Source organism: Podarcis gaigeae (assembly GCF_964106915.1).
Source record: "Podarcis gaigeae genome assembly, chromosome: 6".
Lineage (NCBI taxonomy): Eukaryota > Metazoa > Chordata > Lepidosauria > Squamata > Lacertidae > Podarcis > Podarcis gaigeae.
In genome coordinates, this window is record NC_139682.1 from 36,172,790 (window position 1) to 36,191,350 (window position 18,561).

General features: G+C 44.1%; 1 protein-coding gene across 2 annotated transcripts in view; it reads right to left on the bottom strand.

Moving 5' to 3' along the window:
• Positions 1-688: 688 nt before the first annotated feature.
• Positions 689-18,561, bottom strand: part of WNT2B (Wnt family member 2B) — a 45,332-nt gene continuing 27,459 nt past the window's right edge. The window contains exons 2-6 of one of the 2 annotated variants that reach the window (XR_014566045.1): positions 13,283-13,503; positions 7,527-7,804; positions 5,762-6,026; positions 2,285-5,015; positions 689-2,163 (exon numbers count right to left, since the gene is read on the bottom strand). Coding sequence is in view for 1 of the 2 variants with exons in the window: in XM_083745960.1 (XP_083602086.1) it covers positions 4,786-5,015; positions 5,762-6,026; positions 7,527-7,804; positions 13,283-13,503 (994 nt within the window). In the remaining variant the exon portion in view is untranslated. Of the gene's footprint in view, positions 5,016-5,761; positions 6,027-7,526; positions 7,805-13,282; positions 13,504-18,561 lie in introns of both variants that reach the window. The other variant, XM_083745960.1, reaches the window with a different exon arrangement.

Below are 18,561 nucleotides of genomic sequence, written 5' to 3' on the forward strand. Positions count from 1 at the left end.
TGCAATAAGTGATGCAGACTGATACAAAGCACGGGTTTCAGCTAACAAGTCTTATCAGCAGAAGCATCCAATTGTGCAATGCTGCTCCCCCTTCCCCCATGTGCCCACCCCAAATTGGCTTTGGGGGCAAGTTCAGAGACACTGTATGGGGAGGGGGGGTTGTTCCATCTAGCCAGATGATACGCTTGTGCAGATGGAAAATTTGTAATAATACTATGTTCAACTCCACCCAAAACCCTTACCAAAAGCAATTCTCCTTTGTTTTATATTCCCATGAAAGAAGATTCTATGTGTTTGGTATCTTATTTCTCCCTAAATTAATCTAATACATGAGGAGTTTGAGATGCAACTGCTCTCGTACATACTTCATTCATAGGTGGTGGAAGTGCTCTAAGATGCAGGCATATTGAGATAACATTCTAAAAGAAACAATGTGAGCAACATTTCATAGGCTCCAAACTGCTGCTGTTTGTTATGTAAGATAGTTAGAAATATGAGAGGGGAATCCTAATGGTTATGGTTTGCCTAACTTCTGGTTTGCTGATGACTGCTAAAATTGTAGCTGAAAAAAAAGGGTGAAGTGCATAAAATATATTCTATGAAAGAGTTGATTACTAAAATTTGGCCCCCTGCCTAAATGCCAAGTTACATAAACTGTGACACTGAGAGAAAAAGCAAAAGACAGGGGGAAAGTTTATTGTGGCGCCGATTTATTAATTTCTCTGCTTAAATATAACATTGACATAAATATTTATAACTGCTTTTCAGTTTTGTAATGCCAATTCAAGCTTATTTTGATATTTTTAAAAAATGTAATTGCAATGGAAACATAGCCTGCAATTGCAACAGAAAGCATACTTTGTATTATTTTTTATTATAGAAAAAAACATTTTTTAAAGACTGTGAAACAGGAAGCTAATGCTTTGAATCTTACCACTGCCTTGAACTTGTTGGGTCAGTGGTGGGAAACTTGTGACCATCTAGATGTTATTGAAGTTGAACTCCCATAAGCTCCAGCCAGCTTGGCCGACTTTCAGGGATGATGGGAAATGTAGTGCAGCAACATCTGGAGGGCCACAGGTTCCTCACCATTGCACTAAGTCAGGCATGGCCAAACTTGGCCCTCCAGCTGTTTTGGGACTACAACTCCCATCATCCCTAGCTAACAGGACCAGTGGTCAGGGATGATGGGAATTGTAGTCCCAAAACAGCTGGAGAGCCAAGTTTGGTCATGCCTGCATTAAGTGGTCTTAAGCAAGCTACTGTGTTCCAGCCTTAGTCCTTCAGCTGTGCTATAGAAATGATAATACTGGAGTTGGAGTAAGGAATAATGAAAAAATGTATGTGTATGTCTATTGGTAAGCAGGCCAATGAGAAGAAATCTGGTTGGGTGAAACAAGGGTTTTAGAAGTCTTTCAAGTGTCAAATTGGAATGCAAATAATAGAATCCAATTAAAACAATGGTGAAAATGGGTGGGGGGATTTTTATAAGGTATATATTGCTTATTTTGTTGAAACAAATGAGGAAAATGTTTGGATTTGTAATGCAACATTTGACATTGCCCATGCTTTCATAATGTTCTTCCTCTTTCTTTCCTTAAGTTGAGCTCCCTGCTGTTCATATTGCCTGGTACTGAGTTTATAGCTCTCATCAAAGCTTCTGTAGGCCAGCAGCAAACTGTGTCAATGCCACACCAGAAAGAATAGGAGATGTGACCTTCTTGTGAAGGTGGGGAAGTTTCAAAGGTGAGCTGCTTGTTGCCATGGCAGCAGAGGAGCATGTTCCCAGGTTTGTGTTCTCTCCCCAACCAGACAATGGGAAAGCTAGGTGTCATTTGTTCTCAATATTTCTTGGACTCATTCTGTTCTTATGAACATACCCCTTTCAGGCACACAATAGCCTTGGGAGACTTTCACCATAACGTTTGATAAGGGATGATCTAATGACGATCCAGTTTTGCTTAACCTTTAAAATACTTCCTTAAAGGTGTGAATGCAATTTAGGAAGACTGCTTTATGTAGCATTGCAATTCAGTCACTATTAGTTGGCAAGAGCTTATCAAATCTTTTTTCTCTCTTCCTATTTGAGCAATGAGAACTTAGATGTTCTGCAGCAACAGCACCCTGAAAGGTGCAGGCTAGTAATTTTCTGCAGTGTCAATTCTGCATCATATATTTTGGAACATATATCTGAACATTGGAAAACACCTTTTGAATTTGTAAAAAGCCAGGAATGAAATGGGATCTTGCTGCTGACCCCCAATGAAATTATTAGGTACACCACTGTCTAAGCTAGCAATTTCTGGCATGTGGCCCTCAGAAGGTTTCCCAGAAGGCAATGTGGCCCTTGGGTTAAAAACCCCCACAAACGTTTCCCAGCCATACATTAAGATTCTATCAACACATCTTTGGTTTTAGGAAAAGGCTACTATGTTGTCTGAAATCTGCAGGTCCAGTTGCCATGGTCTCCATCCCTGATCCTGCATCAGAGAGAGAAAGGGAGCTGGTACACAGGAAGCTGACATATGCAGAGTCAAATTATTGATCTGCCTAGCTCAGAAATGTCAACACCCACTGACTGGCCCATGGCTTTCCAGAGATTCAGCTTGGGTCTTTCCTAACTCTATCTAGATATGCTGGACATTGAACCTGAGACTTCCTAAAAGGTAATATGCATTAGGTGAAATATTTGGTTTGGACATGGACTATGTAGGATTATCAGGCACTTTGTACCTTCAAAAGCTCTGTAGAGGTTATTAACAGGGGTTTTGTTTGTTTGTTTGTTTGCTTGTTTAAGTTAAGTTGCCTAAGCTGCAAACTTCTGCACATTTACTTGGGAGTAAGTCCCACCACACAAGGTGAGATTTGTGTTCAAGGAGATGTGTACAGATTCAGTAAGTTAATATGGTTCTGACACTGCTGTGGCCTGTCTGGGCAGACGCGTGCAATGCAGCTATTGCATAACAGTGAGGACAATATGCTGATTGCAGATGCGAAGCTCTCATAGTTGGGTATTTGCATTTATTCAACAAAACTGGTTCATCCCCTGTGGCGTGGGTGTGCCATGTGGCTTTAGACTGATTCATTGGCTTCTGCTGAGCTCGCAAAAGCTATAACAACACTGTGAACCTAAACAAGCTTAACAGTCCTGGCTTCATCCTAAGGAGTTATGTTCCAGAGACAAAGCCCACACAGTCGCCGTGAAACTGTGAAATGATGTCACACAAAAGACTGACAGTTGGGTTTGTATTGCCAAACAGCTTTTATATTTGTGGTTTTGAAAATGATCCTTATAGGACCCTTTTAATACTTGCAGGTCTCTACTGGTGCAAGGGGCCAAACAGTGACTCTGCATCCTAAAGGATTTATTTACAGAGCTTGGCTTAATGACTTGATTCACAAGATGGGGGCCAAACCCTGCGCTGGATTTCAGGTGATCAAAGCTATGGCTTAGGAGCTGCATGTGACTCCATGAGACCATGACCCAAGTACTCCTTGGAAGGGACCCAAAGGTCATCTGGTCCAACCCCCACAAGGCAAGAATCACAACATAAGAGATTTGTGTTTGCCTGTCCCGCCCTGGAAGGAGTGGAAAACTGATACAGCAATGGCTGCATTTTTGTAATCTCAGCGGAGGCACAAACTGAAGCACCTCCAACAGTTGCACATGAGGCTATGGAAGAAGATGGACATTCAACAGTGTGGCCAGGGAACGTAGAATGACAGAAAAGAGGAATATGCAAGGATTGTGGGAGGTGGTGATGAAAGTTTTCAGAGATGCGGAGACAAAAGAGAAGTGTTAGCTTGGTGATCTGATAGCACTGTTATGCTGCCTTTAGCCTCAAGAACTTTGCTTTGACCTTATAGTCTAGAATTGCCACAGTTGTGGAGTGCAGCAATAACGTAGGGCAAGAACCTGCCCATTACTCACCTTGCTAGCCACGATTGTAGAAAGCCACAAAGCAAAGAACACCGTTTTCTGATACAGGTTTATATGGGACTTTGATTTAAAGTATTTAAAGCAGTCTACATGATGTACAAGTGCATTTGTACCAAAAAGTCACCTTTATATTAGTTTCCTTTAGAACCTACCAGCGCGTCCAGACATACACATGTACTCTCAACTTTCATACTTTTTTCTCTCTGCATGTAGATACTGGTTTTCTTTCAGCTGCCAACTTTGTAACTCCACAGTTTGCTTTCCATTAGAAAGGAAAAGGTAACAAAGTCCCTTTACACAATGTTGCTGTTGTTCAGCTAATGTCCATAGTGCAGGCATGGTGGCCTCTGTATGAGTGGAGATCCATAGCAGAACATGTAGTTCCTTAGGAGTATACAGCCATCTTCTTTTGGGAAATAGAGTACTTTCTTCCAGGGTAGATGGAGGGATTTCTGCAGGTTAGGCAACATTTTATAATATACTGCTGAACGTTCCCTGGAGAGAGGCAAGGTTCTCCAGCTAATTGTAACCTGCTCCTCAGTCTCTTGTGCTCCTACGCAGCTGCATTGTTCCCTCTTTTTATTTATTTGTTCTTTGGACAATATCACCAGGCAAAGGAAGCTTCACAGTTCCATGTCATTTGAAAATTCCTTTTTAAAGTTAGAGGAATGAGTTCTACTGGATGAGCAGAAGAGCTCACTATCCCCATGGGAAATGTAGTCTTCTCCGTAGTGCTTTGCAGAATTAATTAAATAAAAGCCATGCAGTTGAACTACAATTCCCAGAATGCCCAAGCCCTGGGGCACTGTGCCAGTTTTGCTTTCCCCCCTCTGGCTCACACTGTCTCAGGTTTGGTCCACCCACTCTGCCCTCTTGGGTGCTTTGCACGTGTGAACATCCACGGTGTCCTCGCACTCCTTGCAGCGGACAGCACAGCACCAGTGGAATTTGCACTCGCATTTGGTGACTCGCCGCACACGGGTGGTGTCATAGCCTCGGCCGCAGCACATGACCTCGCATCCATCGGTCCCACGCGAGACCTTGTTGCACACTCGTCCGGCTGTCCCTAACGAACCTGTAAAAATAGAAGAATACTTTCATTGGATTTTGTCAACTTGAGTTATGGGTTCCTTTCCACAGTGTACATGGCAGCAAATTCTACAAGCACTTATCTGAAGCAGTGCAACCTAAAGCATCCGAAAAATGCCTTTGACTTGTATAGGTTGCCCTTGACTGATAGGGAAGGGCTATAGTTCAGTGCCAGAGCATCTGCACTGCATGCAGAAGGTCTCTGCTTCAGTCCCTGACATCTGTGGGTGAGGCTAGGAAAGCCCCCTGTCTGAAACTCTGGAGAACCACTCCCAGTCATTGTAGACAATACTGGGCTAGCTAGATCCAATGGTTTGGCTTAGCATAAGGCCTATATTCCTGGGAATGAATATATGCCCAGTCTTAATAATGTGCTACAACAATAAACTGGCTTGGGCAAGGCAGGAAATGCATCAGGGCCAGCATTAACATTAGGAAGAATGAGGCAGCTGTCCCAAGTGGCAGATGCTGCGGGTCATGAGGGGGCACTGACAAGAGACACCAGATAGTCCTCCTGAACCCCTGCCTGCCATTCTGCTGTGTGTGCTATTCACCCATAACCCTGTGTACTCCCTAAACTAGCCTGCTGTCATGAAGTGTGGGGGAGCACCCCAATGTTGAAGATGTCCTGGGCATTTATGATTAGAATAAAATTGCTGGTCCCCATGAGAGAAAGACAGCTAGTGAGTAAGGGCACAGAAAGTCTGCTGTTTGGTCAGAGGAGCCATTTACCTGCAGACTTGTCCATCACACAGTAATCGGGTGAATTCTCAAAATATACAAGGTCTGTTTTGGTGGGTTTGCGGAAGTTTTTATTGGCCACAGTGAACCCAGTGCCATCCTGGTTCATAGTTACTTGGATGGCACCGTTATACTTCTTCCGGAGGTAGTCTCCTGTTTTGCGGAAGTCCGACATTGCCAGCCAGCAAGTCCTTAAAGTGCAGGAGCCGCTGACACCATGGCATTTGCATTCGAGTTTCAGGAAGCGCTTCACAGCCTGGAACAGAAGAGACAGTATCAACCCTATAAATGACCCTACGTGTTCCCATTATGGACAAAACCTGCTTTAATAATGCTCCTGTGTTGGTTATCGCTGCCTCAGACACTTTTGCCTTGCTTACCTCTCCTATGTTTCCATTTAGGGCATTTTCACTAGTTATAGAAAAGACCCGCCAGCCCTGTGAACAATACCTGCAGCTCTTCTTTTGTCAAAATCTTTGGACTAGTCTATTAGAGCCAAGATTCATCCCAACTGGAAGCAAATCTAGGGAACCTTTAATGACCTGATTGAAAATGCTTTTGCTGAAATGGATAACTATCACTGCAGGAATAGAGGCAAATTTTCTGTAATGATGCTACAGAGGCACGCCTTTCTGGCTAAAAAGAATGCCAGCTTGACGGAACAGAAATTGATTGTATTCATATGCAGGCATGGAAGGGATTCAACTAATGAAAGCCATCAGTGGAAGCCAATGCAAGGACTTCCACTTGTGTAACAGGGCTTCTCCCCTTCCTCTGCATGCCCCCTGAAATTGGTGTGTGTGTGTGTGTGTGTGTGTGTGTGTGTGTGTGTAGAATCCCCCAGAACAGCATCACAGTGGGGGAGGAGAGGGGGGGGGGTCATTCTGTCAGGCAAGCTGAAATGCTTGCACTGGCAGAATGTTTGACACAGCGCAAAGCCAAATCTCTCCTTGGGTCTGTGGCTGAGTATGGCATGATTTCCCCATCCCTACCTTTTGCCAACTGGCTGGGACTGATAGAAGTCCAACAACAGGTTAAGCACCCCTGGTTTAAACTCTTCTTAGGCCAGGGATGGAGCACCTGTGGCCCTCCAGATGTTATTGGACTGCAGTTCTCATCAACCGTAGCCAGCAAAGTCAATGGCCAGGAATGATGGCAGCTAGTCTCACAACATCTGGAGGGCCACAGACTCCCATCGATTGGCTTATTTTGATTAGGAAGCCTGGTCTAAATGAGGGGAAGGGAGCTCCTGTTGAATGAGGCCTTGTTGTTGTCCAAAGGACTAGAGCCCCACTAACAAAACTCCAGGTCTCTCTCTCCGACGATTAAATCTGAGATGTCAGTGTTTTCCACGGGCTGAGATCTGTAGCACAGAAAAGGCTCTGGGTGGTTTTATTTAAAATTATTAGCTGGCACAATCAGTGGGGTGACACAGGCAGGGTAGGGTTGCTCACCTGCCTTCCCGGCACTACATCTTGCTGCCAGTTCCTGAGAGGGTGAGTTGTGGGATGCTCAGCACCATGTGCCTGAGGTGGTAGAACCAATCTTATGCTCTTGCCGCTGCACCCAAACCATGCTGAGCTCCCCTTTGGCTTGCCCTCTGGCTGTCAGGAACTGGCAGCAATGCTCCGTGTTAGGAAGGCAGATAAGCAACCCCGCCCCATCTCTCCCCCCCCCACCAACCACAACTGAATTGAACCATACAGGATGACTCATATCAGCCACTGCCAAGCTGCTAAGAATTCATGCTACTAACCGTTCTGCCACAGCGGTTGTTGTGCAGATTCATCAGGGCCCGGGCATCCTTCACTGTTTTCTCTTTGGCATCCACAAAGTCCTTTGCAAATTTGATCCCATAGTTGATGTTGTCACTGCAGCCCCCCCAGTCAAACTCCCCTCTTTCGTCCTTCGAGCGGCCCCGCTTGTGGGGATCACAACTGCAGGCCTTGAGCTCACCTTGGCTGCAAGCCCTAGTGATGGCATATACAACTCCAGCGGAGGAGATTGCATAGACGAAGGCAGCTTCCCTGCTACCTGCCAAATGGGTGGGAAACAAGAAACAAGAATAGTGAGCCAGGAGTCAGAAGCTAAGTGGTTTTGTACACTGCCCGGAGATCTTTGGATAAAAGGCGGTATATAAATTACAATAACAACACTGATTCAGATCAATTTCCAAGTACTTTTGCTTAAGATCAAAGTCTTTGATATACCCTTTCTTTTATTTTTTAAAACACACTTAGAATAGTGCAGTCAACCGAGCACAATGAGATCATTACTTCCAGGTTTTTTCCTTAAGAAATCTTACAAATTGGATCCTACGTTTGCCATTGTTCTCTTATAAGAAAAAACGCTGGAACTAACTTTCAATGTGAAGTTGAAGTATATATATTTGGAACCTCTTGCCTTCTCTTTCTCCATTCTGAACTGATTTTGTAATCTAATTTTAATCTAGTCTATGTGCATTCATGATATTTAGCAATCTTCACTAATCACAGCTATCTCTTCAACATTTTTTCTCCCTTCTTATTTTTCACATCTGTACATATTTAGCAATTTAGAGAGAGTATGCAAATATTTCATAATTGAAGTAAAGCATTAAATCATAGAGAACAGTCTACTTATTATGAGGAGAGTCTGGGCTTTTTACTATAGAGGCATTCCAAGCCATAAGGTTTATGGAACTCCTAGAGGTCTGTTTCAGGGGAGCAGTGCTGGTCATTTGAGCAGCCAAAACATTATTGATCTATTGGTAATTACATGCATTATTGTTATTTAAAATGAAATTAAGCAAATAAAGCATCCATAGTAGTAACCATGAAAGACAAAAGCCAGCCTTTACATTCAGTTATGGTAATAACTGTGAGACTTTGGGGCTTTTGTGAGCTGTGCCGCTCTTTCTATGGATTTTTTTTTCTTTTTTCAGCTCTACTAGTTCTTCTTTGAAGAGTAAATCGCCTGTAGGAGAAGCTGCTGTATACAAGGGTTTTAGTTTATCCTTTAGCACAGAACAGTCCCAGCTGTTTCTTTTGGGGTAGAAGAAGAAGAAGAGTTTGGATTTGATATCCTGCCTTTCACCTCCTTAAGGAGTCTCAAAACAGCTAACAATCTCCTTTTCCCTTCCGCCCCCACAACAAACACTCTGTGAGGTGAGTGGGGCTGAGAGACTTCAAAGAAGTGTGACTAGCCAAAGGTCACCCAGCAGCTGCATGTGGAGGAGCGGAGACATGAACCCAGTTCACCAGATTATGAGTCCACCACTCTTAACCACTACACCACACTGACTCTCATTTGGGGTAGGGATATAACAGGGAAGATTATGGAAGCTATCAGGAAGGGGATGTTTGTGGTCAGTGTGATAAATAAAAAGTACACGGCATTACCTACAGAAGAACATTTTGGACTTCATGGGGTAGTTGGCAATATGTGATAACAGTAAAATATCAGATGCTTATTTCATCGGCTATTTGATTGGCACCCCAAACCTAGCAAGGATAACAATGAAACTATGTTAACCATTGTAGAGGAGATATTCTGGGGGGTGCAACACAAGTTGATGAGACACAAAGGACACAAAGACACAAAGGTAAGGCTCACTTGCTACCTTGATGAGCCATGTATTCACTATGTTGATGATGCACAAAACAAGGCATACAAAGTCAGGCATCTGAGATCCTTAGATTATTTTCTGGTTTTGAGCAGGGACTGGAGTTGGGTAAATTCAATGATCAAGCAACAGTGAAGGTCCTGCTGAAGAGGATGCCATGAAAATGGACTTCTTGGAGGTAAAATGTCTTTGAGAAGCAGCCTGGAAGACAAGGGTGTAGGGCCCAAATGAAGAAAGGTCTGCTGACAGAAGATGAGGAATTTCAATATTGTTTTTAATTTTCTTTGGAGAGTCTGTCTGATCCTCTGTCTGCCTGCCTTCATCTCCACAATGTGCCAAGGTTCGAATATCTTGGGACTTCTTTGTTCACATGTTTGCATGCATCTGTAGAAATTATTCTTTCTGGTTCCACACCTCTCTTCTTGTACCCCCTGAGTCTGAACAGCACGATCCTCCCATCATATCTGGGTGGCTGTTGTCTTTTTTTGGATAAATGCATATATAGTACCGCTCCTTCCAGAAGCTGTAAATCGCCTGGCAAGTCCCCATGCAGTGCAGGATGCTGCCTGGTATTTTATAGTTCTGCTTTGAGTTCGCATCTGTTTTTATAATGGCCATAAAAACAGCAGCAAATCAAAACCACACTGTTGCGTTCCTCAGACGCAGCCTTTGGATAACAGCTTCAAAGCCAGTGGTGCAATCTAGCAACCTTCAGCAGAAGCTGGAGAAGCAAATGGCAGGTCTGCTTTCTAGAAACAGGGACCGAAGGTAAGATCAGCCGGACAGTGCTTGGCTTTTATTGATTTAACTTAAGACAAGGTTCCATAAAACATATTCACATGCATAACTTGTGCTAAAGCAGCGTGCCTATCATTAAAAAGATTCCCTGCTAGGGACTATGTGAGATGTATGGCATATCCCATAACATCTTGTACCACAATGTTAAAGGGAGTGGGAAAACAACTATACTATATTCAATCTGCCAAGCAGAAAGAAAGATCAGCTCAAACATGGAAGCAAAATAGACTACAGATACAAAACTGTTTTGTTAATGGACTACCTGACTACAATCAAATTTGCAAAGAGAAGGCAGGCTCCTGCCAAATATTAACACTTCGCACACTAGATGTAAGTAGGCTGAGATGCTTATCTGGTAGGCAAACTTACTGATTTGGTGTTAGCCTATATCAGTCTCACATTGCACAACATTATGGTAAAAGACATTATGGAGATGTGAATCCTGTCCCTGCACTATTTTCTTTGTAAAAATCATGGACAAATAGGTGTCTAAGCACTACCTATACCTGTATGTAGACTGAGAAGAACATTGGGGTAGTGCACAAAACCACTTCTATACACACTAAACACCGACTTTCTGCGCCTGCATGCTTCCCTGTGTATCATTTAAAGCAAGTGTTTGTAACATTTGGGGCAGGGCTGAAACGCATCTATCGGCACAGCCAGTGCAGGGCACACTGGAGCTTTTAGACACTGATGTGTGAGGCCTTCCACAGGGGTGCGTTTTACTCCCTGACCACAGTCCCTCTTTGAGAGGAAGGTCAAAGCTGTGGCTTGGCCTTTTGCACTATGCAGGGTGACTACAAACTTTGCCCCAGCAGCTGATTCCCAGCCAGCTCCCGCTAGCCAAATATTTATATATCCTGTTACAGTTTACTTTCAAGCTCATGCTTCCAGAGGTGTTCTCTCCTATTCTGAAGTGGCTACTTCCCAGCACAGTGACATATCCTATTACTGTTTGCTTAGTATACAGGGGAAGCCAAGACATCATGCAGGGTAATTTAGGCCTTGCTCTGTCCACAGCGATTAGCAAAAGATTCTTCCTTCCTGGACAAAGCTAAATGCTATGCCTGCAGATGTGTCTCGTAAATGTGAGTCTGTCCCAGTCAGGTATGAAGAGTTCCAATTCTAAGAAACTCCCAGACTCTCTCCCTCTGCCTATCCACCCTGTTCTCTCTGTACACATTTGCATATATGTGTGCATGTCACCACACCTCAAAAAGGATTTTGTTGAGTTGGAAAAGGTTCAGAATAGGGCAACCGAAATGATCCAGCAGATGGAGCGACATAGAAAGGCTACTGGCCATGATGAATGCAATAACAGTCGGAGGCAACATTATTTCTGAATATCAGTTGGTGGAAATCACAAGAGATGAGAGTGCTCTTGTGCTTGGGTCCTGTTTGAGAGTTTCACATGGGCATCTGGTTGGACACTGTGAGAACAGGTTGCTGGATTTGATGGGCCATTGGCCTAATCCAGAAGGATCTTCTTATGTTCTCATGTTCATAAGGGCTACTTCCATGTGGGGATCTTTCTTTCTGAATTGGCGTGCATAAGCCGTGAAATTATGCTAAGGATATTGCCAACCTCAAGTCCTTGTAAAGTTGTACCTGCTTCCATAAATCTTAAATTCAAAATAATAAGTAAGTCATTCATTTTATTTGCTTTTGTTTCCTGAAGCCTGGAAATGTGCTAAACCCACAGCATTCAAGATTTTCAATAAAATTATTTCACAGTGAACCCACCTAGACAATAAACAGCTTGGTAAAAACTTGTTGCAGATCTCTTATTAAATGACAGCGGGGGGAAACTATGGCAGGCAGCCAAGTGATTAAGATGAGCAGCATCGTGCCTGCCACTTCCCCTCCATACTTGTGTTCACCAGAAACGTATTCAGAGGCATAAAAGGTAAAGGTAAAGGGACCCCTGACCATTAGGTCCAGTTGTGGCCGACTCTGGGGTTGCAGAGCTCATATTGCTTTACTGGCCGAGGGAGCCGGTGTACAGCTTCTGGGTCATGTGGCCAGCATGACTAAGCCACGTCTGGCGAACCAGAGCAGCTCATGGAAACGGTGTTTACCTTCCCGCCGGAGAGGTACCTATTTACCGTATCTACTTGCACTTTGATATGCTTTCGAACTGCTAGGTGGGCAGGAGCAGGGACCGAGCAACGGGAGCTCACCCCATCACAGGGTTTCGAACTGTCGACCTTCTGATCGGCAAGCCCTAGGCTCTGTGGTTTAACCCACAGCACCACCCGCGTCCCTTATTCAGAGGCATACACCCTCCAAAAGTGGAGATATACCATAGCCATCATGGCTAGTAGACCTGATAGCCTTGTCCTTCAGGAATTTGTCTAATACTCTTTTAAAAGGCTAAGGAGCAAACCCTACATAAATCCAGAGTGGAGTCCCTAAAACAGTTCGATGGCATATTGTATGCCTCCTTCCAGCAACCCCTGCAGCCAAGCTGGTGCCAAACATGTTGTTCTTCTTTCCTTTGGACCACATCAGCGAGGCCAAGAGGGTAGTCTTGTCATCTAAGCAGACCAGGACTTCCATACACACTGCACAAGCTTGCGGCCTGGAGAGATAAGTGCTGCTAACGCAGCAGTTTGGCTTCACTCCTGGAGTAGGGTTGCCATACATCCAGAATTTCCGGGACATACCCAGGATTCAGCCATCGGGAACAGCATCTGGGTGGAAATTGCTGAAACGTCCAGGAAAATCCGGACGTACGGCAACCCATGTTGGAGGTGCCGATTTTGGCAAATTCTGAAAAAGTAGCTCTGAAACTTTATTTTTATGAGATTTTGCAAAAGAAGCTCAACAATTTTTGTGTTTGGATTTTCACTTTCTGAAATATGGCAGCCCTACCCTGGAGGCAGCCTCCATTGTCTCTCCAGACAGGCAGATGCCAGCATGATGCAGGAAGTCGGTTTGAGATGCCTCATAGGAATGATAAATCAGTAATTAATAAATAAAGCACAGAGAGACAGGCAACATTGACCTTTTTCAAACGAGAACATCATAATCACAGGTCAAAGATTCCTATGCTGCACCATTCAGTGGGGCTCTCTGCAAATAGGCGAGCTGCTCTGGGGACTTACTTCGTAGCATGACCCTGCCAAAGACTGTGTGGTCTCTGTCCAAAGTGCTGCAGTTCCAGCGGTGGTGACGGAATTGGTGCTGGCATTCCCGGATCCACTCTTTTGCTCCTTCCCCAACGGACTGCATAATGTCTGGGTAACTCTGGCACAGCTGTCGCTGCTTGTTGACCAATCCAGGGATGTTGTCACAGATCACCCTTGCCCCCAGGGCCCCAATGTACCTGCAGGGAGAGAGAAAGTGACCCTGTAAAAAGAGCAGGACACTAGCAGCTCCTGGTGGATAGAATGAAGGGGGGCAGCTGGGTCAATGACACATTTCCTCCAAGTGGCAGTTTCCTATTTCCTGACTTTGGCCCAAGCTCTTACTTAGGGCTGCTTCACACTGTTAATTTATGTATTTGTTTCTAATTATTGATATTCCTTTTAAACAAATGGATTCTATATATATATATAAGAAATTAAAATATACTAAGAATAAAAATAAAGTATGTGTTAGAAATTATTACATTTTCATTTAAAATAGAAATAAAAACTCAGGTTGTATAGACTGCTTAATCTTCCATAACCTCTATGCAATTTACAGAGAATATAAAATATTTAGTAAAAAGTGTTCATAAAAATTGAACGCTAAAAGCAATCTAACTTAAATATTTGTCAAAATCTAAGTAAAACAAGCAGTTGCTAAAAATGTACACCACCTTAAACCATACATAATAAAGACACATATCCAGATGGGCTTGCCTAAACAAAGAAGTATTTAGCAGGCACCAGAAACAAAGCAGTGAATATTAATAGTTATTAATTAAATAATTATTTTTTATTTTTTATTTTAATCTATATCCCATCATGCTTCAACAAAGCCCAGTGTGGCACACATGCTTTTTCTCGTCCCCATTTTATATTCACAACAACCCTGTGAGGTAGGTTAAGCTAAGAGACAGTGACTAGCCCAAGATGAGCTGCATAACTGAGTGGGGATTTGAACCCTTGTCTCCCCGGTCCTACTCCAACTCTGCCGGTTGTAGAGTAATGTATGGCAATCTTGAAAGATAGTCTATTGTTATCCTGGGTGTTACCTTTTTAAGGGAAGTGCAGTGGGCTGGGAAGCCAATTATGGCAGCAATGCAATTAATTAAGGGCTGGTGCAAATGGAGGTAAAAAGAGCCAGGGGGAGAACTGAAGGGAAGACATTGTCTTCATGCCAGGTCCACCTGGAGATGGACAGCCACTCTACCCATTGAGAAACAACAGACAGTAGATAGATCTGGCTTCTCCAGGCTTCATTAAAATACCACATCTACCAGCAACAATAGATCTGTTTCCTGATGTTAGTTAGGTTTACTTATTTATTTATTTGGAGGATTTGTTTCCCCCACTGAAAACACCTGACACCAAGGCCAGTCAGCATGGCCAATAGTCAAGGATGTTCGAAGCAGAACATCTGAAGGACCACAGGTTCTTCACCCTTGGCCTATGTCTAATGATCTGGATGAATGGAGACTGGTTAGGAAATACTGACCCAGTGCAAATTACAGATGCACACCGAACAAAGGTGTGTGGTTTTTTCTATGCCTTTGGGGTGGGCTTTCTGGCAATTTCAGGGTACTCTAAATGCACTGCGATTATTTGTTTGGGGGAAGTAGTTCTGCTGTAGGGCAGTAGCATTTTTCCATCTATGCAACTGCAAAATTTTCTCATTGGGAAAATGCAGTCTCTCCCCCCTGCCCACTCCATGCCTCTGCCATTTTGGGACCTTTTATATGAGCTTACTGTTCTGAAATCCAGCACTGACAGTCTGGATTATTTTTTAAAATAAAAAAATACTTCTCCGAGAATATAAAATTCATGATATCCTGATGTTAGCCGTATTCCAACCGCCCCCCTTTTTGGCTGCGTCTGAAGCTGATAGAACAAGGCAGACCTTTTTATTATTATTTAATCCTTCTGTACAAGTTTTTCTCCCCGAGGGAAGAGAATTTTGTAGGAGTAAAAACTGCACCACGTTCCAACTTGGATTTGAGTTGCCAACATGCCGGTCTCACACTAAAACTCCAGACAGACCCAGGGGTGGGGGGTGCAGTCAATACAGGCACAGGGCATTGTTGAGCCATCAGGGTGCTGCTTTGGGTCTAACAAAATTATCCCTAGCCAATGCCCTGGCTCAAAAGAACCTGCAACGTTTTGCTGAATTAATAGTGTTAGGAGCCAGGCAAGTTGAAGAGCAAGATTTCGCAGCAGCACTAAAAGGCAGAGCAGCAAGGTGTATATTTCAGAGATGTCATTTGGTGTTTGAGGAGTCCTGGTACATTCTGCAAGTGCAGTGCTGGTGCCAGCTTGAGGAATTCCAAACCCATGAACCATTCATACCAAAACAAAACACTTTAAAGCACTTTCTTGTACAAGAACTTGTTTTTAGCTGGACCCTGTAGGACAAAAGGCTAATTTTTTAAAAAGGTTATTGTATGATTCCAGAGAGTGAAACACCAACTATCATGAGACTCACTGCAGATTATTATTGTACTACTCAATTACATTTGCCTAGTCAGAATTTTGTAGATGGTGATAATTATTACAGTATTGGCCCAAATATAAGACACACCTGCAAATAAGCCGCACCTTTAAAATTCAAGGCTTATTTGTGGGTCCCAGCACTACTGTCCTGAACAGAGGATGGGGGCGGCTGGCACCAGCGCTCAGTGCCCTGCTCCCCAAGTTGGCACTGGCGCTCACTTTTGAGTGTGCTGTGTGCCGGCCTCCTGGTACTACTGCCTTCTGGCACTCCCAGCACTGAGGGAGACTTGGGAGCAGTGGGTGGGCTGCATGCTGTTGCCCCACGCTCCCAGGCTGCTCGGGGGGGGGGGGCTGCATGGCTTTGCTGGAGGCCTCCCCCCTTCCCCCTTCCCTAGGTGGCTAGGGGAGGCTTGGGAGTGGTGGGTGGGCTGCTTCCGGGGGGCAGGGAGCCATAAGGCTCACAAATATAAGCCACACTTTAACTTTTCACAGCCCGAATTTGAGGGGGAAAGTGTGGCTTATATTCAGGCCAATACGGTATCATTTATATAGTGTTGAGGACACCTTTCCTACTGTTTTTCAGCAATCCTTACAAGTAGCCCTGAAAGACTAGGATAGTATTGTCTGAGGATGAACTAAGTGGGTTTGGGGAGGTCACCTCTATGAACCCTGTGACTGTGCTTGTCAAATGAGACTGGCAACTAGGTCAAACAGGGTGGACAAGCTTAGCGTGATTCCCTTTTGTTGGGAGGCTAAACTGAAGAAATAGCCAAGTACAGGTGATGTGTTGCCACAGAAACTTGAGACCCCTCTGCAAAGGGGCATACCTTTCTTCTCCCTTGACTTGAGGTGACGTCATCAAGACGTCTCTCTGTGAAAGATGGGTGGTCTTGGAACTGAGTCTGAGAACTGCAGAGGCATGGCTTGCTTTCTGTGAGAATCAGAGCTGTGGCATTAGGGGCAACCCCTAGAAAACCAGTGGGGAAGCAGGACCTGCTAGAGTGTTCATGCTATGAAATTTCCCTCTTATGCTCAGCCGGTGTATTTCTGTAAATAAAGCCTTATATCACAGAAGTGCCACAAACTTCCAGTGAAATCCACTCCAAGGAAACCAAACTTAAGATACATGACCAGAACCCCAAAACCTTCCACCATTTAGAGATCAGGGTGCAAACATATATTTCATATATTCTATATTTCCATTTCTAGATAGGAGGCTGGACTCATAGGACAATAATGACTTTCCTAGGGTCAACGTGCCATTTTGCCATGGGTGAAATACGAACCAAGGTCATCTTGGGTACAATTTCACCCACTGCATTACTTCTATCATGAACAACTATAGTCAGGCATGCTGCATCTGATCCTCAGCAGAACACTCTCTGTGTTTACTCAGATCTTAGTCCCACTAAGTTCAATGGGACTTAGATCCAAGATATAATGGATAGGATTCCTGCCTTAGATGAACAAATCACATTGGTTGTTGTTAATATTCTCAAGGCTTCATTTTCAGGGCCCTGAAGGCATCCCTTCAGATCTTAAAGTAACCCAGACAGTTGAGTCAAGCATGGAATTTTCCATATCCATCAAACAGCATCATTTCATTCATTCTAGAAAGAAAGCAATCCTTCTCTCTCTCTCTCTCTAGGCTAGAGAATTCAGAGAATACCTCTGAAACTGCATTTCTGGCTGAAAAGGGAAAGGTTTGGGTAAGGTTCCAGTGTTTCAAGTTCTCAGACTGGAATTAAGACCCTCCCTTTAATAATAACGAAAAAGGCAATACGCCTGGGCAATATTTCACTGTCCACCTCACCATATGCTATCATTTGTATTAGTCACAGAGATAGCTCGCAGCTCTGTGGATAAAGACAAGGGCCCATTATTTTTCTCCTTTTTAAAATATTTGGTTTAAACTCTGGTGAGAAGTTGAGGTCATCTAGGGCTGGCGTGGTGGATAATAAACACTGCTCCCCACAGCCTTTGCAAGGGAGGGCTGTTTTGGCTAACACATATTATTTTCACAAGCTGGCTCATCAACCTTTCAGCAGCCAGAAAACACACAGAAAAGGTGGGGGTGGGGGGAAGAAGATGAGGCACTGGAAAACAGCCCCTGGTCAAGTGTGAGGAGGTATGGGATGGATGAGGAAGGGGACAGGGATTCAATTGTGGCCTGTGGAAGAGGAACTCTATCCAGGCCCGTGGCTGGTTTTCGGATCCAAGCCTGGTGTCGAATGATATGGGCAGAATGTTTTCTTGACCCTCAGACTGAAGAACATTAAAAGTCTAGGATGATCAGCCCACTCCACCATTTGCCTGGTGGCCATTCACCACACTGTGTGTGTAACCACTTGAAGAGCTGTCTGTCTGTGATGCCCTGCCAAGTGGTAGAGAGAGTTTTATGACTCCCTCACTTCCTGACTGGGTGTAGATGTGTGGTAAAATCTTCACCACTTAGCAGGATGTTAGAGGCAAGTGGTTGCATGCACAGTGTGGCGAACCTATTGGGGTGAATGGTTGCCTATGTTCAGCCAAGGTTGCAGTGGACAGCTAAGGCTGCATCGCCACCAGATATTATCCTTCTTCAGAGTTTCAGTAAAGATTACTGAGAATCTTCAGTAATCTTCCAGCTCCAGATGCAACAGAGGAAGGGCATGGGTTTCATAGAGGCAAATGAAAGATCTCTTCACTCAGTATCTTAGCTTTATTAACAATTTAGGACATAGAAGCATAGCACTGGAAGGGCCCGAGACGGTCATCTAGTCCAACAC